The sequence below is a fragment of the Hyperolius riggenbachi genome, chromosome 4 (assembly GCF_040937935.1).
Source record: "Hyperolius riggenbachi isolate aHypRig1 chromosome 4, aHypRig1.pri, whole genome shotgun sequence".
Taxonomy (NCBI): domain Eukaryota; kingdom Metazoa; phylum Chordata; class Amphibia; order Anura; family Hyperoliidae; genus Hyperolius; species Hyperolius riggenbachi.
Window position 1 is genome coordinate 272,852,512 of NC_090649.1, and position 25,346 is coordinate 272,877,857.

Below are 25,346 nucleotides of genomic sequence, written 5' to 3' on the forward strand. Positions count from 1 at the left end.
TGCCTGACTCCTTTTGACCGTGGCACATCATTGAAGCTACATACAGGAAGTGCTGTCCATTCCTACTTTTGGCAGAAAAAAAGCATAAATGGAAAATGCGGCTGTATGCGTTTTGCAGCACTAATACACTAATTGTTCCTAGCTTGCATAGCAGCAGTTTGCAACTCTCATCTGTGTCATATAAAATAATGGTGAAGATTGTGAATTAAAAAATACAAAGACCTGATTAAACTAATACACAAATATAACCTTATTGGAGGAGAGGAAAATGCTAAAACTTAACTTTTAATTGATGTAGGTTAAAATTTCAATTTTTGCTGACTATAGACATGTAATAATTAAAGGTACAGTGGGTAGGAAGTGGGGTCACCCAAGTTGATCCTAGTTTGGTATGTTCTAGAATTCCTCCCAAAACTCACACTGCTACTGCAAAGTATACACTAGCCCATACAAACTCTACATGTTTCACCTCTCAAATGGGGAGCTTTGTCAGGGGTACAAAAGTGCCCAGTGCTTGAGTGCTCAGTGCCAAGGTGCAAATTTACATAAATACAATATTCAATACTTGAATATGTGATACTGTATTGAATGTTCTATTCATGTAAATTTGCACCTTAGCATTGAGCATTCTAGTACTAGTGCAGCCGATTCCTTTGTGCATGCCACTCCCCCGTCAGCCTCATGACATCACGCACGCGCCACTCTGCCATCCCTCTGCCCCTCCGCATAGCAATCTGCAGCCCAGCACAGTGATGTGGCCCAAGGGGATGGGGTCCCGATCCCTGACATCCATCAAAGGTGTATACGCACATTAAGGCTAGCCCATGCCAGTCTTACTTAAAAACAAAGGCCCCCTTAAACACTTCAAAATGGGATGTTTAAATGCCATGTAAAGACCTTACTGTGAAAATTAAGATTACAGTTCCTTCTTCATGTCCTGTTAAACAGGCCTATCACAGCCTCTGTCCAGTATTTTGAAGACCAGAAAATACTTACCGTATATTTTTGGATTTGAAGTTGCATCTTTCCATCTGAAAATTATTTCCACATCATGACAGTCCTAACTCTACTCTTAAATGGCAATCTTATTCAGTGGAAATTTATAGCATGAGGGATATGGATACTTTAATCTTTATTCCCTTCTAAGGAATCTACTTGTCTGGCTGTTATGCTGATCCTTTGTGCCTAATACTTTTTGGGGCAATTAAGCCCGCAAGTCAGGTTTTCGGCTACAGGATCTTCAGGTGATGTCAGAAGGCTCCGGTACGCACTCTAAAATCTTGCCCAAAGCAGTCTTTATCACCCCCCTGGCCAAGGTTGATGTAATTGCGTGAGCCTTGAGGGGATAGAGTGATTTTCTGATGAGTAGGAATGAGTGAGATTACATGGCATGTACAGGGGCCTAGGCCGCAGCACAGAGAGTTAACTTACCTAAATCGCCACCACATCTAGCCACTGCACTACACTGCTGTGAAGGTGGGATATCATGAAGATGAAGAGCAGTGTGAAGCAATGGCTAGAGGCATCCACATAAGCAAGTTAACCCTCTGTGCCATGGCCCATGACCCAGTGCACGCTGGGACGGTTTCACTTCTCCACCCACTGGGGACATTTTAGGCGTTAGGAGTTCTTCACACTTTTAGGTAGGTGAGGTCCCAAAAATATTTCTGTGGATGGGCTTTAATGTTCTATATTAAAATTAATGTAATCACATTAATTTCAATAAATAATAAACGTGACTGAGCAGTTGCTTAGTGGATAGAACTCTTGGTTTACAGTGCTAAGTACCAGATTCAAATCTGGGCCATGAAACTATTTCCATTGCGTTTCAATATTCTCTCTGTGTTTGCATGAGTTTCCTCTAGGCAATCCAGTTTCCTACAACATCTTAAAACATACTGGCAAGTTAACCATTTCCAGACTGCGCTACTTGAAATCTACATTCTGTCTGTGGCCGCTTATTTCTGACAGGATGTCGATTTCAACATCACCGTTGCGCGTTTTTGCCGCTACCACCGATTGCGCCTCTCTGCACCCGTCGCAGCTCACCCGCCCTGCCATCTCTGTGAGCTGGTCAGGAGCCAATTTCATTGGCTCCTGACCCCGTCATCACTGTGAGCAGATCTCATTGGCTCACATTGATCGCAGGGTCAGGAGCCAATGAGCTCCTGACCATCTCACAGAGCTCTGCTGTCATAGAGACAGCAGAGTGGGTGGGCTAAGGCAATAGGTGAGTGGCAGTAGTGGCGATTCTGTGTGGCATGACATTGGCGAGCCGATTTTTCGGTACCAGCAGTCTCTGACCCTTACAGGGCTAAAGACCGCTGGTACTGAAGTGGCTATTTGGCACCCCCAAAATTTGCCTTTTAGACTGTGATGACATATGACTATTGTAGGCCTTGTGATCTCCCCTGAAGGGCAGTAAGTGACAAGACTATATACTGTCCTAAACACTTTGTAAAGTGTTTCAGAATAGGTCAGCTGTCTGCACTATATAAATACCAAATAAATAAAATAAATAAAGGCCTCAATTCATCAAGGCTTATCGAATCAATTACCGACAGCTCGGTAAAATACCAAACTCAATAAACTGTTTTCAGGAATAATCAAATTATCTACAGCTGTTAGCGAGCATTCGGTAATCATTTGGTAATGATGCAATAAAACGGAAGAAAGTGCAATTCATGAGAATTAAAATGGGCGTGGTTTAGCATTAAATTTAGGATTAGTTATCTCCTTCACTGCTCTGTCGTTATTCCTGTCAGATCATTGCTGACAGAGAAGATGGAGCCATTTGAAGTGGTTATGTATCAGCTGAGAGTGATTCAAAGGCGCAGAAGGGCAAGAATAAGGTCTAGAACCATATACATTTGCAAGAGAATGGATTTATTTGCTATACCAGGACATCGGCATTTCTCTTGAATCATCTTGTAAGAGAACATAGGCAGTGCCAGGGTTAACTAAATTGCTACCGGTAGCTGCACTACATTTTTTTTAGAAAAGGCTCCTATCAAGCCGTAGCTGGCAAAATTGTGGGATTGTCCAAAGCCACTTCCAGAATCCTGGTCCAGGTGTTAAGCCCTATTAGGAAGGTTGCTACGTGGTGTTCAAAGGACTGCCTTTTTACCCACAATTTCACAGGAATCTTATGGCCTTGTGTTACATTACAGCTGTAAAATGGAAATATCGACACGTTACAGAATGGTTACCACCTTGTTATCGATATTTTATCGAAATCACACCGAATGCGGAAAAACCTTGATGAATACAAATAGAAATCGATAAACTTTGAATTCGGTAATTTAACGAACTGGAAAAAGTTATCTGAAAGACAATGATGAATCGAGGCCATATGTCAGATATGTCAGTGGACCAGACATTAGGTGGGACCAGACATTAGGCCCTGCTCAAACTATGTCAGATATGTCACTGGACCAGACATTAGCCCGCGCGTGCGCCGGAATCGATACCCGCTCGTCCCTGCGCCGCGCAAGCTTATCTTCCGCTCGATTCCCTGCCATTGTCCCCTTGCGGGGAACGAGCAGGAAATCGGCGGTAGCAAGATCCGACCTGTCGGATCCTATCAATCGAGCCGCATCAGCGGCTCGATTGATAAGCCACATCGCCGCCTCATCTCCGCGTGTAGATGAGGCTTAATGTCTGGTCCACCTAATGTCTGGTCCACTGACATATCTGACATAGTGTGAGCAGGGCCTAATGTCTGGCGTAGGTAAATTAACATCAATAGAAACTACTCCATTTGACGTGAATTAGTTGCAGTTTCCTTGCATTGCGATGCACCCTTTTTTTTTTTACTCAAGTGTGAACTGAGCCTTTTGCCAGCAGAGGGAGCAGGTGGTTGAGGTCAAGTAACGTGCTCAGAGGAACAGTGCAGCTGTTGCCCCCTCGCAGCTTCTCCACGATTACCTCATATGGCTAAGGGCCCATTTCCACTATGCACGCTATGCGTCTTGCGAGTCGTTATGCTGATGTTGGAAATTCAGCTTCCCCACCTATTGTGCCTGGGCAATGTAGTCCTGTGCATGTGCAACCTTAAGTTCTGCTACCCTAAGCAGAGTGTCAGTTAATGTTAGCCAGAGGAGACGGGAGGGTAGTGTTAGGCAGAGGAGAGGGTAGGTTAGTGTTAGGCACAGGAGAGGAGAGGTTAGTGCTAGGCATAAGAGAAGAGGTTAGTATTAGGCATAGGAGAGTAGAGGTTAGTGTTAGGCACAGGAGAGGGGAGGTTAATATTACGCACAGGAGAGGGGAGATTAGTTAGGGACAAGAGAGTAAAGGTTAGTGCTAGGTACAGGAGAGGGGAGGTTAGTGTTAAGCACAGAAAGGGGAGGTTAGTATAAGGTATAAGAGAGGGGAAGTTAGTGTTAGGCGTCAGAAAGGGGAAATTAGTGTTAGCCAGAGAAAGAGGGGAAGTTAGTGCTAGGCATGGAGAGAGGAGGTTAGTGTTAGGCATAGGAGAGGGGAGGTAAGTGTTAGGCATCAAGCATGGAGAGGGGAGGTTAGTGTTAGACATCAGGCAAGGAGAGAGGAGGTTAGTGTTAGGCACAGGAGAGGGGAGGTTAGGCCCGGTTCACATTAGCGTTTTTTGCGGATCGGAACTGGAACGTATACTGTACAATGGAACGGATGTGAATGGATCCAATGTTAACCTATGGTTCCATTCACATGCGTCCGTTGGTACAGATACGTTCCATACGTTCCGGTCCACGGATCTAAAAAATGCTGCAGGCCCTAATTTTCCGGACCATTCTGCCCAGCGGAACGGATCTGGACAAAAAATACTGCAGCATTGGGGCAATGGAAAACGGAACGTTTCTGCACACTAGTGAAGAAACGGACTGTTCCACGGGGGATGGGATGTGCAGCAGCCGGGCGGGTGGGGGAGGGTTTATACATACCTAATTTTCAGTAGTAGCCGGCAGTAGAGGCTTCCATCTTCTTCTGGGTCATGTGACTACATGACGCATCATGTGACTATTCACATGACGCGCTGTGTAGTCACAGCGGAAGAAGAGGAAACCTCTACCACCGGCTATTACTGAAAATTAGGTATGTATTTGCTGAGTGAAACTGATCCGATCAATCATTGATCAGATCCATTTTCACTATGTGAACCGGGCCATGGACTGAGCCATCTGGATCCGGTGAAGCGGAGACCGGATCCGCTCACCGCATCCTTTTGGCTCAGAACGCTAATGTGAACTGGACCTTAGTGTTAGGCATCAGGAAGGAGAGAGGAGGTTAGTGTTAGGCATAGGAGAGGGGAGGTGAGTGTTAGGCATCAGGAAGGAGAGAGGAGGTTAGTGTTAGGCATAGGAGAGGGGAGGTGAGTGTTAGGCATAAGGAAGCAGAGAGGAGGTTAGTGTTAGGCATAGGAGAGGGGAGGTTAGTGTTAGGTATCAGGAAGGAGAGAGGAGGTTAGTGTTAGGCATAGGAGAGGGGAGGTTAGTGTTAGGCATCAGGAAGGAGAGAGGAGGTTAGTGTTAGGCATAGGAGAGGGGAGGTTAGTGTTAGGCATCAGGAAAGAGAGAGGAGGTTAATGTTAGGCATAGGAGAGGGGAGGTTAGTGTTAGGCATCAGGAAGGAGAGAGGAGGTTAGTGTTAGGCATAGGAGAGGGGAGGTTAGTGTTGGGGGTACCAAAAATTTACAGGTAGCAGTTTTTAAATAAATGAGTATTTCTAATTTTTAATAGGTAGAAAAAAACTATTAGTAGCTGAATTTCTATAGAACACAGACACAGCTGTGATGCGAGACGCATCTGAATGGCTCTAGCCCTGCCACGCAAAGCTATAGGGATTCAAATGTGTGATGTGGAAAAATGCAGCATGGCGTCTGAATTTTCCCTCACATGCGATTTGGACAGCAGCCTATTGATTTCCATAGGCTGTGTTGTGTTTCCCAATCCGAATCACATGCAAGGAAATGCTGTTAGTTTTGCGTTTGTTGAAACGCTCCCTTGTAGCAGGATAAGGGAGGAGCCTGAACAGCTTACTGTCCAGTAAAATTGTTACAAGAAGAGAAACTGGGGCTGCTTGACCTCTAACCTTAGTCTTCTTGTAGCATGCTTTCAAGGGTAGTGTGTTTTTATAGGTAGCATCTTTCAATACACCATCCTATAGGATATTCCCCTACTCCTGAAATCCATTTGCCTTTGAAGGCAAGGTTGTTTTCATAGATAGTATCTTCTGATGGAATGGCACAAAATCTGCTGGTTTTCTATCTTCTCCCCAAGTATATTTGGGTTTGTTTCCTAAAATATACTGCTAGGTCAGGGGCGTAACTAGGCCCCACCGGGCCTTCCTGCAGATTTTCAGAGCGGGCCCCTCCCTGGGGCCCGCTCGGGGCCGTTTTGTGGGGGCTGGAGGGATGGCAGCATGAGGGGAAAGCCTTGGCCAGTCGGCAGAGAGAGGGGAAGTTCCCCCCCCTCTCCCTCACCTCGGGGCTCTCCCCTCCAGTTCAAAGAAGTGTCCGTGGGCAGCACAAACAGCGGCGGGCAGCAAATAGATACATACCTTCCATGCGCTCCAGCCAGTGCTTTCCTCTCGCTAGCCTCTGACCCAACTTCCTGTTATACCAGAAGTTGCGTCAGAGGCTAGCGAGAGGAACGCAGGCTGGAGCGCACGGAAGGTATGTATCTGTTTGCTGCTGCCGCTGCCCACGGACACACATTTAAGCTGGAGAGGAGAGCCCCGAGGTGAGGGAGAGGGGGGGGAACTTCCCCTCTCCCCACCGACTGTGGCCACGGCTTTCCCCTCATGCTGCCAACCCTCCAGCCCCCACAAAACGGCTCTGTGCAGGCCCCAGAGGGGGGCCCAGGCCCCCCCGCGGGAGCAGGGGCTTCAGGCCCTATTGTTACGCCAGTGTGCTAGGTTCAATGCCCAAGTGGCGTGTACAGAGGCTGCCCAGAGGCTACCGACACCGCGCAGAGGCTGACACGGGACAGGTAATGTATAATGCACACATGGGCTCACATTTACACATTACAGTGGCAACGGCGGGGGTTTCGTAGTTTCGTCGCTCATTCCAAAATTGGCCGCCATACCGCCGCACACCTGAGCAACCAACTTCGGCCCGACATCTTGCACCAGGCGCAATCAACTAACATCGGCGATCGGGCCTGCATTTGGCGGTCACCGATTTTCAACCAATTCGATGTTATCAAATTGGTTGAACGATCGGCCGCAAAAGTCGCCTGATGTATGGGCATCTTATGAGCCTCGCTGTACAGTAAAGTGACGTAATTCATTGCTTGGTATTTTTTGCTACTAGCTGCATAAATACATAACTACATAAAGAATAACAATCATGGTTGCAAAAACTATGCCTTTACGATGTAAAACCATACGTTTTTATGGTGTTTTGGTGTTTCTAGCACAATCTTGCGTCATTTGGGGGCTAAATACTACTGTAGAAATGTTAAGACAGATGGCTAGAAATGTAAACAGAGACTTTGTTGGAATGAGTACAGCAATGAAGGAGTGTACAATGTGTCTCCTCCCAGCAGATCCTCCTCCCAGTGGGCAGAGCTGCCTTGCTGTTAGGTTGTCTGTACCCTGTGTGTGCCTCTCACTCACTAGTGATATTGTAGCTGCTGGTGGTTGTCAGGAGGAGGAATGTGGAAGTCAGCAGTGGCGTGCAGGGTGTCAAGCTCCTTTCGGATGCGGCATTCCTCTGTTCTTTTCATCTGCTACCCATCCTAAGGAGAAGATCTATCTGCTGGGCACCAGTGTCCGTGCATCGGCTGTGGAAGAAGCGGAGCTAGGCGTTGCATGCTACCTCCTAGTAGCAGCTCCGAGCCTCCTTATCCATTGCAGTGCTGCGTGTGACTGCTGCAGCTCCACCATTGCAACAAGAGAGAACCTGAGTGAGGTGTGGGGAATTGTCAAGATGGCAGCAGCAGGATCGAGGAGGTTATGAGCTGCTTAGTGCTTGATGCCACAGATCTCCGCAGCTCACACTGCGAATATGGGGCTTTCTCCAGCTCTGCATCTGATCTAGTGTGGATGAGGGGTTTCATCGCACGTGACGTTTATTTTGTTTGGTCTCTTTTTAGATGGCTGTGATGCTGCTGTGATGTGATATTAATGTACACAGCGTCAGAGCTTGGGACAAAGAGTGATCATCAGCCTATCCACAGCCAGCTTATCTGCTGAACTGAAGCATGGCAGCCCTGTAGAGCCCCCTCTGCACCCACATCTCACTGGGGGGCCCCTATGTCCCTGACTGAGGAACCCGAGCATCGTCTAGGCTTTACTGATCAGCGGCTTTTCTCTGCAGCGGCGGATAGAACGATGGCCATGCACTAGGAGGCTCCCTGGCTGCAGCCCTATTGACATCTACAGGAGGTGTTCCGTCTATTCCTAGCGCTCTATCTCCTGGCAGCATGGCAGAAGCGGCGCCCCCTGTGTCCTCGCCGCCCAGGGATGAGGAGGATGTGGACATAGACCCGGACTTTGAGCCACAGAGCCGACCCCGCTCCTGCACATGGCCGCTCCAGAGACCAGACTCCCAAGCCAGCCCGGCCAAGCCTGGCATCGCCGGGGACCCGTCCTCCATGATACCGGAGGAAGAGGACGATGACGAGGAGGTGTCCGCCGCCTCAGCTGTGGCAGCCGGCGACTCCGGGGAGAAGGGGACGCTGCTGCTGCTCAGCGGCGGGGACGTGGCCACCATGACCGTGCTAGCTGCCCCGGTCGGCGGAGTGGAGGCGGCGCAGGCTGCGCTCGGAGGGAATGCGGGATCGCTGAGCGGGACTGGCGGGCAGCAGAGGAAGTGCTCGTCCCGCAGGAATGCATGGGGGAACATGTCCTACGCAGACCTCATCACCAAGGCTATCGAGAGCTCTCAGGACAAGAGGCTCACCCTCTCCCAGATCTATGACTGGATGGTGCGCTCCGTGCCCTACTTCAAGGACAAGGGCGACAGCAACAGCTCTGCGGGGTGGAAGGTGAGTGACAGAGCACGGTTCCCCCCCCCCCCCTCTCCTCTCGGTTACTGAGTGTCAGGGTGAGATCATCGCCACACTCCTGGGAGGGGGAGACTCAGCGCTGCTAGCGAGTGATGATAATAATATTGTGTTTATTACAGATGCAGTGCACACTTGTCATATGCCCCAACGTGTGCTCTTTACTACACAGGGCTTCCAGCAGGGCACCCAGTGTGCTCTCATACTACTACCTCCATGTACTGGGAGAGCTTAGCTACACAGTCTGTTCATAGTATTCACAATATGTTGATGAACCTCGTAGTGCATGGAGTAGTAAAATTGGCCAGTCAAGATGTGTGTATGCACATTTTGGACCCCTTTGCACTTGGGGCTCATTCGCTGCAGAATGCATGCACTAGCATAATTTTCGTGTTTGCGTTGCCATCTCACAAAATGCATGTTGTGGCGCACTAAAGTGCAGTTGTCTGCAGTAGAACCCATCGGAAAATGTGTGCGTTGTGCGATAAAATGTTGCCAGACGCGTTACATGGGAACGCACAGCTGTATTGTGATTGGTAACGTTCATGTTGTTGCCATTTGAATCGTACACTTTGTGCTGCGCTGTCAGTTTTGATGCACCGCACATAGTGTGAATGAGCCCTTAGTCTTTTACATTGGACTGCAGTGGACAATATCATCAACACGCGATGCAATGATATTCTTATGGGGCTTTCACATTCGGTGTGCCGGGTTCTGATGCAGTACACTATGCGTTAACCAGGTAATGTGTATGTTTACAACGGCAGTGAGGCTTTCTTTCATTGTACAGTATGCCTCACTGAATGGTTACATCGCAGCAATATTGCCTGGGGCGATTTATTATTATTATTTTTTTTTTGCTCAGTTAAAGAAGTACTGTAGGGGGGTAGGGGAAAAAGAGTTGAACTTACCTGGGGCTTCTAATGGTCCCCCGCAGACATCTTGTGCCCGCACAGCCACTCACGGATGCTCCGGTCCCCGCCTCCAGTTCACTTCTGGAATTCCCGACTTTAAAGTCGGAAAACCACTGCGCCCCCTCGCTCCCGCTGATGTCACCAGGAGTGTATTGTGCAGGCCCAGTACGGTCTGTGGCTGCACAGTACGCTCCTGGTGATGTCAGCGGGAGTGAGGACACGGCCACACAGGCACAGTGGTTTTCCGATTAAATTTTTTTTTTTTTTTAAATTGGAAATTCCAAAAGTTGAACTGGAGGCGGGGACCGAAGCATCGGCGAGTGGCTGCACGGGCACAGGACGTCTACGGGGGACCATTAGAAGCCCCAGGTAAGTTTAACTTTTTTTTTTTTTTCCCCCACTACAGTAGTCCTTTAACTTAGTGCAAAAGAGTCCTTAGGTCTCATTCACACCAATGCAGACCAGTTGCTGCTCGCGTTTCTGCACAGTGTTCACACACTGCATTAATCCGGCAGTTGGAATTGCAATGCAGGTATACAAACTAAAAGGTTAACTCATAACAATGTAAAGTGAGATTCACAAGATTTATGTATTTATTTTCTCTTTTTATAATGCACTTCAGTAAGTGGAGCTCCAGTGGAACTGAAACTTTACAGTGGGCTTATTTGATTTGGAAGGTACCCACTTAAAGGGACTCCGAGCAGTGCAGAAACTATGGAAAGATGCATATCATTTTAAAGCTCTCTTTCTCCTCTTTCCAATGATATATAAACCACCACCCTACGCCTTTTAGTTTTCGCTATTTTCGCGATTGAAATTGCCGCGGCCGCGATTTCGATCGCGAAAATAGAGAAAACTAAAAGGCGTAGGGTGAAGATTTAGGTGTCGTCAGAAAGAGGAGAAAGAGAGCTTTAAAATGATATCCATCTTTCCATAGTTATATTGTATTACACAGGGCGACTTTTTGTCAAAGTCAGCAGCTGCATTCAGCAGAATGGAGCTGCTGACACTGGGGAAAGTGTCGGCCTGTGTAATACAATATAACTATGGCTTGATGGATATCATTTTAAAGCTCTCTTTCTCCTCTTTCTGACGACACCTAAATCGTTGCCCTACACCTTTTAGTTTTCTCTATTTTCGCGATCGAAGTCGCGGCAATTTCAATCGCGAAAATAGCGAAAACTAAAAGACGTAGGGTGGTGGTTTATATATCATTGGAAAGAGGAGAAAGAGAGCTTTAAAATGATATGCATCTTTCCATAGTTTCTGCACTGCTCGGAGTCCCTTTAAAGCTTACTGCAATTAATATATCTATTATGCTGGGCATACATGGCTCGTTTTTGCCGCTCGATTCTCCCGTTCGATCATTTACCCGCTCGATTTCTGAAGTCGATTCTCTTCCGCTTATTTTTCTTATCTTTTTCCATTCACTTCTATCAGGAATTTAGAGGCAAAACAATTGAGCGGGAGATCGGATGTTGGAAATTATCTATCGAGCCATCTAAATGGCTCAAAAACGAGCCGTGTATGCCCACCATAAGGTAGTTAATGATCAGCTTTTTGAACCTTTTAGCTCAGTGTTAAGTTCCAGTTCAGCCCAGGTAATTTCCACTTCTTGTGGAGCAATAAAAATGATTAGTTGGAAATTCTCTCTCCTGTCTTTTATGCTGGGAATACACGTGTGCGCGCGGATCGATTACCGCTCGTCCCCACCGGCGCTTCCTTATTAGCGCTCTATTCCCTGCCATTGTACGCTGGCGGGGGTCGAGCGGCTTGATCGGGCCAGCTGAATATTATCAGCTGGCCGATACACGGTACAGAAACGTACCGTGTATCCCCAGCATATGGGTTCAGACACACTATAAGCGCTTTTCTGAGGGTTTTTTGGCCTCCAGAGCGTTCTGAGAGCTTAAAAAACAAAAACCCGCTCCCATTGACTTGCATTAAAATTGCAATTGCAGTAAAATTGTGCAATTGTATTTAAAGCGGATCAGAGGTGAAAAACTAACTATAACCCGTAACTTGTCTTTATAACTTATCTGAAGTTTAGATAGTTTACACAGTAAAGGTGCCCATACACTCGTCAGATTGGCAGCAGATAGATAAGAAATGCATCTGATGATCTATCTGATGCGTTTTTAGAACATTTTTTTACCAGTATAGAATTCCAATAGATTTCAGTTTGAAATCTATTGAAATTCGATCTGATGGGATTTTTTTGCCATCAGATTTCCATTAAGGCCAATGCAAACTGATAAGCAATCTCATCAGATCGACCTAAATTTTCCACCCTGCCAGTTCGATGAAAATCGATCGAAATCGGCCGTCGGTCGATTGGCCAAGCGATTTGCGATCGATCAGGATCGATCGGTCGGCCAGAAAATCGGCTGAGTGTATGGGTCCCTTAAATCTAGCTGTAAACAGCTTCAACAGCAAATAATTATTTATTTATTCCTCTGATACGAGAGCTGCCATGTTGGGCTTGCTATCATTACTCAGGTAATCAGCTGTGCATCTCCGCCTCTCAGCCTGTGTAAACTCCACTCCCCTCTCCCTCCCCTTGCCTCCGAAATCCCGTGCATGCTCAGTATGAATGTTCTCACAGAGTATGCAATACAATCAGACCTGACTGACAGCAGTGGGTCTTCAGGGGGAAGACCCACTCCTGCCTGCCGATGCAATTTAAATGTAGCCGAATTGCGTGTCAAGTGTTAACACGCAGTGGCATTACTATGCGACAGATGAACACATGTTGGGGGGGGCACCTGTTCAGCGCCGGTAGTGTGCACTAACAAGCTCCTGGCCAGTGCAGGAGAGAAGGTGACAGGTGGTGAAAGGTCCCTAACAGACACCAGGAAAGCGCCAGGCAAATGCCATGCACAATTTTCTGCCTGTGATGCACTGGTTTTTGCACTTTTTATTTTTACTGCGCAACAATGAAACCAAATAAGTCAACTGTAACCACAGCTTCTGAGTGAGTGTTATGGCATTCATTTATCCATCAGGAAAGCAATGGTTCCTTGACAAGAAAACCAGTTGTACCAGCCCATCACTCGAAATATAGACGGCATGGTGTTTGAGGGTTAGGATAGTTTCACACTGTGCCCATTGTGACTTGTGTTCTGAAAGATAGGATTGAAACATTGTTTAAAAGTCACATAATGCATTTCCGATGTGAAGCATGCAGTCCATAGACTTAAGGTAGCCATACACTGATGGAATCTGATCAGAGAGGGATCGTATGACTGCCTTTACTGCAAACAGATTGTGAACCGATTTCAGCCTGAAACCGTTCACAATCTGTGGTGGTGCTGCCGCCGCTCCGCATGCCCGCATACATTACCTGCTCCGGCCGGCGCGACTCCAGTCCCCAGGTCTCCGCTGTCTTCTCCGCTGTCTTCTCTGGTCTGGTCTCCGGGTCCAGCATGCTTTACTTCTTCCTGCTCGGCAGCAAGTTTAAACAATAGAGCACCCTCTACTGTTTAAACTTCCTGCTGGGCTAGAAGAAGTGAAGCATGCTGGACCCGGAGACCAGACCAGAGCGGAGACGGAGCAGCGGTGACCGGGGTGAGTCGCGCCGGCGGAGCAGGTAATGTATTGCCACTCTATTGCGTCAGTCATCGGGCACTCAAACGCCGCTATCGACACGCTCCCTACCCGCGGGCGATTGAGGGGATCGATTTATTTTGTCCCGAAATTTAGCGTGTAGCGTGAACGATGTGACAGCAGATTCGATCCCAGTGATCGAATCTGCTGTCGATCGGCGGGGAATCGGCCTAGTGTATGGCCGGCTTTATGCTGCGTACTCATGCAAGATAAAAGACTTGAAATGAACTATCAACGACCGATCAACTGGTAGTATTTGTTGAGGGGAAAAAAAATGACGAGGTGTGTGTGTGTGTGTGTGTGTGTGTGTGTGTTTTTTTTTTTTTTTTTTTTTTTGTTTTCTTCTTCTTCTTCTTCTTCTGACAATCGTTGTATTCCACAAGGTGTATGTATGAGATCATCAGATATCTCTTAACGTTTGTGAGAGCAGCACAAGCGCAAAGAAGGAATTTAATAGACTACAAAATCATTTTGGTCTTTCGCATGACCTGATCGTTTGCATGTGTACTACATTGCTAGAATGATCCATTCCAAATTTAGCAGGAAGATTTTCCAAAGATTTTTATCTCACGTTTTGTTAGCATCTGTATACTTGGAAGGCATTGGAATATAATTTCAATGCAACAGATGGACTTTTTCTTGCCGATGCGATTGTGATTTCTATCTATTATAATGAATGTTAGTTGCAATGCCTAGAGGATGTACGAGGACAACTGTACTGAAAGGCATATGGAGGTTGTAATTGCAATGCTTTTTCAGGAATTTTGTAGGCAACCATTTATTTAAAAAACAAAAACCATTTATTTCCACAAAAGAAAAAAAAATTGCTCAACTAAGAACACACACAGTGCTTTCAAATCACTAGTGCATAAAAAGCCGTAAGGTAACTTTTCTCTTATAAAAATAGTTTGACATTAGATTTGACTGATACGCAGTGGAACAGCCTGGGATTGAGCAATTTTATTTATTTATTTATTTATTTATTTATTTTAAAGCTTTCTCAGCCCCTGTTGCATGCACCTTTCCGGTGTTCCCCGAAGGGAACCTCCCTCTTTGCCTTCAGCGCAGGGGGCTTTTGGGTCCTCCGTCACCCGACGGAGTGGAGGACCCCAACCTGCCCAGTGGATACCCAAAGGGCCTGGCCATGTGGCCTCCCACATGGTACGGGTGGCTCCCCCAAGAGGGAGCTGGGGTGGGGACCGAAGTCCCCAGGGGACAAGTCCCCCGGTGCCAGCAAGCTGGCCTGGGTTTAAGCAATTAACCTACTGATTCGGTATAATTGGCTACCTACTGTATTGTGAGACCACATAGTTATGTGATTAAAGACCATCTTCTTAAGGGCCTGAGGCTAATGCTGCGTTTTTTCAAGCATTTTTTTAAACATGTTTGAGGCGTTTTAACAAATTTAAAACTGCTTAAAATGCATTTGAAAACGCATGAGTTTTTTTTAATGCATTTTTAAAAAGCAGCAGTGGGCTCAGGCCTGAAGGATACCAGAGCTGAAATTTATAGGAGAAATGGGCGGAGCTAGCATGTATAGTGAGCCCCCCCTCCTTTCTCCTTCCTGCCTCTCTGATACTTTTAATTTCCCCTACAGCACCCTCTTCTGGGTCATCTAAGTCAGACATCACTGCACTTTCGCTGGCAAGGGTGCGCGCGTCCTACAGCGTGCGACTGGGAGAACTCTGTGCAAGCACGTGACATGCGCAGTCGGGACAGCATAGGCGCAGTGATGCCTGACTTTGACAACCTGGAAGAGGGTGCCGAAGGGCTCATCATACATGCCAGCTACCCCCGTTTCTCCTATATATTTCGTCTCTGGTGTCCTTTAAGGTGGCCATACACTGCTTCATATGGCCATCGAGAGAGAGAGCGTGAGAGAGGATCTATCTGCTCGATTGCCACCACACACTGCACACAGATTTGTAATCAATTTCACCATGAAATCTCTGAAAATCTTTGTGCCTGCCAGGTCCCAGCTGCTGAAAGGTGGTGTAAATGAGACTTTACAACGATGAAGACCTGCAGAGCTTCCTTCACATAGATGGCTGAATTGTGTGCTTCATGGGCCGTTGAGCCTCCTGTCTGCTGGCTGAGGGTTTTCCAGTTGCAATTTCATGTAACCAATTGGAGCAGTGGTGGATCAATGGCCACCTAGCTTTCCACTTTATTGAGCAGTACAGAGTTAGCGGAGGTATCAGTTCGGAGTACATTTGAAATTGGCGCCGGTAGACTTGGGCGCAGGATACAGCGCTATAAGGCTGATCCTGCTTCTGCACAAGTCCGGGCCGTTTTAATTACTATTCCCTTTCCAGGCCGCCATGGATAGTGGGGGAATGAAATAATTCGGCTTCCAGGGAGTGCTGGAGGCCGAATTATTCTGTTTTTAAGCAACTTCGGCTCCGTCTTCTGACAGAGCCGACGTTACTCACTGAGCGCCGCTATAGACTGATTCCCATTACAGTCTATGGCGGCGCTGGCTGCGCCCAAATGAAAAGCACTGCTCCGATCAGTTCGATCCCTTCTCAATGGACTTTCTGCTAAAAATCTGATCATCATCAAGCAAGGTAATAGATCGATTGCTGCTACTCCCTGAACATTTGTTTGCTGGATCCAGTCCCCATAGACCCATGTATATCACTTAGCTTTAGACTGTAAGCTGTTTTTATGGCAGGGTACACCTCACTTCCTGTGCTATGTTTTTGTGACTGGATCTAGTCAGTAATCTGCACCCCTTATTTAATAAACAGCTCTGCATAATATTCAGACACTGTATAAATTGTAATAATAATAGCAATAGTAACATTCACATTAAGTTATTTACAACTGGAGGAAGGAAAGTGTGCTGTCATAACAACCATCTGCTGTGATGAATAGAAGTACCGTATTTTTTTTTTTTTTTTTTTCTTCCTCCAGGATTTAGAAATTCACCTTAAACCTTGGCGGTTTGACAGTGTAGTCCAGCCGTGAATCTTTATTCGTGTACAAAACCCAATGCCAAACACCAAGTCGGGAAAAAGTCTTCATATTCAAATATGCAAATGTTAGACATTTCTAAGCTTAGCCTCTAAAATCAGATTGACTGTAGGGGAATGACTGTTAACAGATTATCATGCACCTAAATACGTCTTGATCATCAAGATATAGCTGCAGCTATTAACATGACCAATCACTTTCCACTTCTCGAGAGACTGCTTATGCCAATAGGCTGATCCAGCAATAATCCAGTCAGTTGTGAGGCGTATGATTTACAGTATATGCATAAGCTTCTTTACTGTCTGGCTGTTATTCCAAAGTATTGTTTCTTAAACCTGTTCCACCAGCATTTTGTGTTCAGAGAATGTCAACATTGAAAGCTGACTTGCAGCTATCCCAACTGTTTGTATGTGTGGCTGTGGGTAAGTTATGCACTGATGATTGGATGCAAAGACAGAGTTATGAAAATGCCTCTCAAGATATCCACAGCTATGACACACCACTTTTTTTCTCTTGTTTGTGCAAAATAGCCAATCAATAGCCAATGGCTACTTTCTTGGGCAACCATTTGCTACCTGCATTATCACTGCTGTAGGGCTGGCACTCTATAGAGCATTTTTTTTGAGTGTTTAGGGATCACTTTAAATTGCTAGCGATTTCCCTAAATGCTCTGCCAATGTAAATGGATGGGACGGATTCCACTAAAACTATTGCGATTAGGCAAATCGCTGGACATGCAGCATTTTGGGAGCGTTTCCATTCCAATATATTGTAGAGAAGCAGGGAAGTTGCTCCCAAACTCACTTGCAGTGCTACCAAAAATCGCTAGCGATAGCGCTTTGTAGTGGGCACCAGACCGTACACTGATGAGCAGTCAGTCTCCAACTGCATTTTCTCTGCGATCAGGTAGCCATAGAGATTTTGTCTGAAGGGCCATGGATTGAGCACTGGCGATGGGTGAAGATGATGAAAGGTTAGTAACAGTCAGGGTTAGTCGTCCTTTAGAATTGTTAGAGAAGTTTAAGGTTGGCTTTTTGGAAGGAGGATTATATTTTTACTTTGTGAGGTTAAGGGTCGACACCAGGAAGATTTTTTTTTTTGGACTAGTGGCAAGCGTAAGGCATTAGGAAGGGTAGTTTCATGAAGTGGGAGGTTAGGCATAAATTACTTCTGTAGTGTTATGAAAAAAAATACTTGCGTTCCACTGATCCAACACATATCGAATAGGTTTCTTCCTTTTAATTATTTATTGTATTTATAAAGCGCCAACATATTACGCAGCGCTGAACATTAGTTTAGGTTACAGACAATATTTAGGGGTGACATACAGCAAAATGACAATACATGGATAAAGGAAAGACCAGATCATGCAGCAAAGTATGAGTACAAGGTAATGCTTAGGCAGTCACTGGAGGGGAGCATGGAGATTAGGCAAGTTAGGTTCACTCAGATGCATAGCATGGGTTTACAGTAATGGAGGTGCATGATCAGGTAGGACACAAGAGGAGGACCCTGCCCAAAGGCTTACAATCTAGAGGGAGAGGTAGGGACACGAAAGGTAGGGGACTAGAGTTCAGCTGTGGGTTTAGAGCACTTGTGAGGGGTAGTAGGCCAGAGTGAAAAGGTGAGTTTTGAGGGCTTTCTTGAAGATGTTGAAGGAGGGGCTGCCCTAATGGGTGGAGGTAGGGAGTTCCATAGTGTTGGAGCAGCTCTTGAGAAGTCCTGGAGGCGTGCATGGGACTGGGTGATGCGGGGGGGGGGGGGGGGGTAGGCGAAGTTCATTGGAAGAGCGGAGTGAGCTAGGTGTGTACCTCTGAGTACGATCGGAAATGTAGGTTGGACAGATTTGTAGGTCAGACACAGTATCTTGAATCTGATTCTGGACTGGATAGGAAGCCAGTGGAGGGATTCAAGGAGGGGATCCGCCGTGGTGGAGCGATGGGAGCAGTGGATAATTCTGGCTGCCGCATTCATGATGGACTGCAGTGGGGCTGTTCAGGTCATAGGGAGACCAGACAGCAGGGCATTGCAGTAGTCAAGGCGGGAAATTGAGGGCATGGATGAGAAGTTTGGTGGTGGCAGAGGTCAGGAAAGGGCGAATCTTACAGATGTTACAAAGGTAGAAGTTGCAGGACTTTGTGAGGTTTTGGATGTGGGGAGTGAAGGAGAGTGTGGAGTCCAGGGTGGCACCCAGACAGTGGGCTTAAGAGGTAGGGTGAATGGTAGTGTGGTTAACAGTGACATGCACATCTGGGAGGTTCATGGATGGCCGGGGTGGGAATGGACGAGCGTATCCATACTGGGCATGCGTTGTAAGGTCCGCACGTAGATCAAAGCTGTTCATGCACAGCTCTTATTTTCCATGCATGAGCCTTTTTATTCTACTGGGCATATGCAGACTTTAGTCACTCTTTACTGACACCTGCCCAGTATGGGCAGGCAGAAGCACAATCGATCACCTTGGCTGAGGGCTCTTTCACTTCTGAGATGGCGTTGGTGACGGATCAATGCATATGTTTTGATGTATGTGTTTTCCTGTGTGTTTTTTTTGTTTTGTTTGTTTTTTTATATATGCATTGCGTTTTACCGCAAGGAGCATGCCTTTTTTTTTTATTCGTTTTCAATCTGTGTGTGTGTACACACACTGCATTAAACTCTGCCAATAAGGACTACTGTATATTGGGAGATAATCTAGCATGTGTATCGGAGACCCCCACCTAACCTGAACATCCTGCAACAAACTGTCACATTCCGATCCATGTTGGGCGACAGTAGTTCAAAGTGTGCATATAGCTTTACTGTTTACATTAAAACCTGTACTGAAAAAAGTTCCCCTGGGGGTACTCGCCTCAGGGGGAAGCCTCTGGACCCTATCGAGGCTTCCCCCGTCCTCCTCCTGTGTCCCACGGCGGTCTCGCTGCAGCCCCGGAACGCACAGGCGACAAATCTGACAACCTATGCAATATTTACCTTTTCGGGCTCCAGCGGGGGCGCTGTTGCGGCTCTTCTGACGGAGATAGGCGAAAAGAGCCGATCTCCGTCGGGTCCGCTGTACTGCGCAGGAGACGCGCCTGCACAGTAGAGCGGCCCGACGGAGATCTGCTATTTTCGCCTATCTCTGTGGGAAGAGCGGATACTGCTCCTGCGCTGGAGCCAAAAGGTAAATATCTACATCACCGCCGCTCCGGGAGGATTTTCTCTGCCGTCGTTGGACCGAGGAGGACGGGGGAAGCCTCAATAGGATCTGGAGGCTTCCCCCACCCGAGGGGAGTACCCCCACGGGGAGTTTTTTTCATTACAGATTTTCTTACAATCTTTAATTTTGGTATTTTTGTTTCTGAATATAGTTTTTAACCGGCAAGCTAGTATGGCTAATTCTTTAAAGGGAATGTCTAGGCTCAGTAAAAAGAGGGCTTCCTCCAGCCCCTGGCAGTCGACATGTCCCACACCGCAGCTCCGCTCTCAGCCACTGGCTCCTGGTCCCCTCCGCTGCAGAAGCCGACCTCGTGAGGTTGTCCTCTACTGCGCCTGCACAAGTCCACAGTACCCAGAGTGTACTGCGCAGGCACAGTAGTTTTGCGCCTGCGCAGTAAACTCCGGACAACGTGGAGTTGATTGAAATGGGTGCAGTAGAGGATGACCTTGCGAGGTTGACCTCTGCACCGACGGGGACCCCAGGCTGGCAACCAGGGCTGTGGAGTCGGAGTCGTGGAGTCGGGCAATTTTGGGTGCCTGGAGTCGGAGTCGGGAAAAAATGCACCGACTCCGACTCCTAATGAATTTGTAACTGTAATTAAAATAGAAAATATGATAAAATGTTCTATTTCTCAGATAATAGTCATTAAAAATAATGTATATATACAGTAATAGCTGTGCTTAGTCCACAAAAATGAAATAAACCAATCAAAATTAGTTACTTGTGCTGCTTCAATAAAGCAGTCCCCGTATTTTTAAGGTCAGATATACATATCTGATTGTGACTGTATATATGATGTGTACACAGGAAGCTCTTATATATACTAAATAACATCTATGCTGTAAGAATAAAGCCTGATGTGTAGCTGTGTCACTAATAGAGATGGTCAATGAGATTGAAATAATTCTGCACTGATGCTGATTTATGCAAATGTATGCACTCCCTTTGCTGATGAAATCAAATAATTTGATATGTTGTTAAAATTTGGTTTGGTGACTACAAATTAAAGGGTTCCTGAGATGGATGAAAAGTAAAGTTTTATACATACCTGGGGCTTCCTCCAGCCCCCTTCAGGCTAATCAGTCCCTCGCTGTCCTCCACCACCCGGATCTTCTGCTATGAGTCCTGGTAATTCAGCCAGTCAGCGTTGTCCGGCCGCATGCCGCTCCCACAGCCAGGAACATTCTGCACCTGCGCAATAGTGCTGCACAGGTGTAGTATGCTCCTGGCGGCGGAGTGTGTGCATGCGCACTACGCCCGACTGGCTCAAGTACCTGGACTCATAGCAGAAGATCCAGGTGGTGGATGAGGACAACGAGGGACTGATTATCCTGAAGGTGGCTGGAGGAAGCCCCAGGTATGTATAAAACTTTAACTTCATCTGTCTCAGGTTTACTTTGTCACACAGTAGTACTATACTCTACATATGCACTCCCCACAGAGCTGCAGGGAATCCACTGAGAATGCTGTGCACATTGAACACAGAGGTGTTGTCTGTCACCCATAAACCTTGTTCAGATTGTGCATGAAGAATGTGTAATAGATGAAGAATCTCCTCATTCCCCTGCAGAGTACCTGCACATCATTCTTACATGTACCCACAGTTACATTGCCTAGGGCCTGATAGATGTTCTTTGTTCCGGTTTGTACCTTTTACAAGTACTCTTACCAAGGACTAGTTTTAGTCTAAAGGGAATAAATATAGTAGTCTACATATCCTTCTCACTTCAGTTGTCTTGTAAAATTCCTAAGCGTTGGCAGTTAAGAGACGAATTTCATGTTACATACTTTTAATCAACAAAATTGTAATATGCAAATTAGAGGAGTCGGAGTCGGTGGAATCCTAAACTGAGGAGTCGGAGTCGGTGGGTTTTTGGACCGACTCCACAGCCCTGCTGGCAACTGAGAGTGGAGCTGCAGCGTGGGACCTGTCTGCTGCAAGGGGCCGGAGGAAGCCCCGGGTAAGTAGAATATATTTTTTTCCCCCCTGCCTGTTAAATGTATTGCAGTCAGATTGCATAAGGGCCTGTTTCCACTACACACAGATTGGATGCAGAAAAACGGACTCCAATGAATGCCTATAGGAAAATCTGCATCAGAAATATTGCGTTTGGTGGAAACAGGCCCATAGGCAGTCATTGGAGTCCGTTTTTCTGCATCCAATCTGCGTGTAGTGGAAACAGGCCCTTACAGTCATATGTCTATGAAAGCCTCTCCAGTCCTTAGGACCATCCTGTCCAGATATTGTATTCTGTTGCAGCAACCCCTCCCTCTATAGATAAGAGTGTGTTACCCTGCTACTGTGAGTGACAGGTAGACATTAAAAACAAAGGCAAATACCAGGACTTGCTGTTACCAATTTTCAAATGCATGCAAACCTCTGTTCTCCTTGTGGTGTTGGTAGGCGTAGCTTGTGTCATTCAGACAGCACTTGAATACTCCATACATCTCACAGCAGTAGAGGGGGAACAACTGGAGGAGGCGGCCAGACAGTTCCAGGAATTCACAGCAGTGTCTCATCCTAAGTAGAAAGACTAACCTTTCAGTCTATAAGATGGCCAACACTGTGCTACAGATGTCTTTTCACAAAAAAGTGTCAGTGTCTAGTAGTAATGTTATGCTTTCTACTTCTTAACGTGGTGCTAAAATTGGGCTTTCTGTAGAGAAACGGAGGATAAAAGGAGGGATGTTTTTAACTGTAATAGAAAGCTAAATGCAAACTTTATTTATTTATTTATTTTTTAACAACTTGGTTACGGAGTTTCTAGTACTTGTGCGATACCATTCTAGGCAGGTTCCTGGGCTCAGATCCCAGTAGTCTGCATGAAGTTCTTGTTCCTGTTTCCTACCAAAATCCTAGTCCTATTTGTTTATCTTACCTATCTACATCTTATGCTACTCTTAAAGGGATACTTTAGGGGGGTCGGGGGAAAATGAGTTAAAGTTACCCAGGGCTTCTAATGGTCCCCCACAGACAGCCTGTACCTGCGCAGCCACTCACCGATGCTCCGGCCCCGCCTCCGGTTCACTTCTGGAATTTCAGACTTTAAAGTCGGAAAACCACTGCGCCTGCGTTGCCATGTCCTCGCTCCCGCTGATGTCACCTGGAGTGTATAGCACAAGCCCAGTATGGTCTGTGCCTGCGCCGTGTGCTCCTGGTGACATCAGCGGGATCGAGGACACGGCAACGCAGGCGCAGTGGTTTTCCGACTTTAAAGTCTGAAATTCCAGAAGTGAAGTTGAGGCGGGGCCGGAGCATCGGTGAGTGGCTGCGCAGGCACAGGGTGTCTGCGGGGGACCATTAGAAGCCCTGGGTAACTTCAACTCATTCCCCCCCCCCCCTCCACAGTATCCCTTTAAGCCCAATCTACACAATACGATTCTTTGTACGATTCGATTACGATTCTATTTACGATCCGATTTAATCGGATCGTAAATAGAATCGTATCGTGTAGATTGGGCTTTAAAGGACAATTGAAGTGAGAGGGATATGGAGGCTGCCTTATTTATTTCCTTTTAAAGCAATACCAGTTGCCTGGCTGTCCTGATCCTCTGCCTCTAATGCTGGGGATACACGGTATGTTTCTGTACCGTGTATCGAGCAGCTGATCCGGCCAGCTGATAATATTCAGCTGGTCCGATCACGCTGCTCGACCCCCGCCCACTCAATACCCGCCGGCGGACAATGGCAGGGAATCGAGCGGCTGATAAGGAGCGCTGGCGAGGACGAGCGTGGGGTCGATCCGTCAGCTAATCGGCCGCCGGATCGACCCGTGTATTCCCAGCTTAATACTTTTAGCCCTAGACCCTGACCAAGCATGCAGCAGATCAGGTGCTTCTGACATTAATGTCAGATCTGACAAGATTAGCTGCATGCTTGTTTCTGGTGTTATTCAGACACTACTGAGCTAAATGGATCAGCAGGGCTGCCAGGCAACTGGTATTGTTTAAGGCTTCTTGCACACAGGGATGTTACAGGCGCACGTTAGTGCAGCCTGTAACGCTCCCCCAACGTACAGCAATGTAACACAAGTGGGCTGCCCACGTTGCGTTACATTGTAACGCAGCAAAGTGCTGCATGCTGTGCGTTCTCCGCGACTAAGCCGCGTTAGACTGTTTGCACATGCTCAGTCATGTTGGGGAGAGCGGCCGGGCACTTGGCTAATTAATATTCACTGCACTCAGTGACGTGCAGTGTTTACTTCCTGGAGCGGCCGCTTTGTGCGGCGATTGGCCGGGCGGGACCACGTGATGCCGCATGCGTCCAAGAGTACGCATCACGGACGCCAGAGTGAGCTGCACAACGCGGCTCACTCCGACGTCCACACCAGAGAGCACCAGGCGTTGCGTTAGGGGCACGTTATGTGCCCTATAACGTCCCCTAAACGCAACGTCCTGGTGTGTAACTAGCCTAAAAGGAAGTAAATGGCAGCCTCCATGTTCTTGTAACTTCAGTTGTCCTTTAAGCGCGATTGATCTCTATACATGAAGAATAAAAACAAAACATTATTTGCCACAATTTACTGAACCTATAACACCTTTTTTGCTCCCAAAGCCTGAACTATGGTAAACCCTTTCTTATTCATCTTAGCAGCTTCAGATTCATACTTCTTAATGTGCAGTTATTTATTTTTTTAATTGGTCAGGGAATAATTTATGTACATTTCAATCAATATTGAATAGATTTTGTTGTTGTTGTTTTAGTTTCATCCTGCTTTGTCACATACAGACGAGATAAATGTCATGCAAAGCAATTTTTTGTGCACATCCTGCATGATCGTTCACCCCCTGATCAGTGTAGGGATAAAATGGTCATCCTCGCACTGAACTGGACACAGCATTGGACTAGCTTTGAGCCAAGTCCCAATTAGCCAGACCGGGGGGGGGTGTCAAGCCAAAGACCCCAAACCACCTCTAATTTGGCTGGACACTTTCTGTGCTGGTATATTCGTTTTTCCAGCTTAAGCATAATATTGACTGAGGATTTCCACATTGAATGATGGAGAAGCTCGGCCTTCCAGTGCCGTAGGAGGAGCAGCCTAGCTTGGAATAAGTCCCTCAAATTGCCTGGGAGGATCTTTGACAACTGTACCCACGCTGGATTCTCGGTAGAAGCATCCCCGACCGCCGGCCACCTCCTCCAAGATGCATCTAGCATGTGTTAGAGGTTAGAGACGTCAGCAGAAAATCCTTTTGTTCTGTAAATGGTGATGTTGGAGCTCAATGGATTAGATTCGTTTTCCAGTATCCTCTAAACAAATGATACAAGAAAATTATTGATCAGAGCAAACAATGACATCGCTCTGCACATTGTGAAAGTCTTAAAAAACCTTAGATCTTGTTTCTGCTTTGCTAGCTGCCCCTTCTTTGACCATTGTTTATAGGTACTGACTACTGCACGGTGTGAACTCCCACAAGACCTGCCATGTTGAAGATGCTCTAACTCAGTCTACTCATAATTTTGGCCCTGAGTCATTTAAATCTTTATACACGCGTATGTAATAAATGCACCTGGAAAAATAGGATATTACAGATATGCTACTGCTTAATTGCGTTAGTAAAATATTGCTACCTTTCAAGTGTAACTCTTGCACAGGATAGAAGGAAAACATAGAGAAATGCACCTTGTATGTATTTAGAGAGTTTAGCCTGTCTAATTCCCCCTCATCT

At 46.7% G+C, this 25,346-nt stretch overlaps 1 protein-coding gene across 1 annotated transcript in view; it reads left to right on the forward strand.

The window, feature by feature from the left end:
• Positions 1–7,578: 7,578 nt before the first annotated feature.
• The window catches only part of FOXO3 (forkhead box O3), a 91,416-nt gene continuing 73,648 nt past the window's right edge, over positions 7,579–25,346 (forward strand). The window contains exon 1 of the mRNA XM_068231265.1: positions 7,579–8,966. Within this exon, the coding sequence (XP_068087366.1) occupies positions 8,403–8,966 (564 nt within the window). The 5' untranslated portion in view covers positions 7,579–8,402. The remainder of the gene's footprint in view (positions 8,967–25,346) is intronic.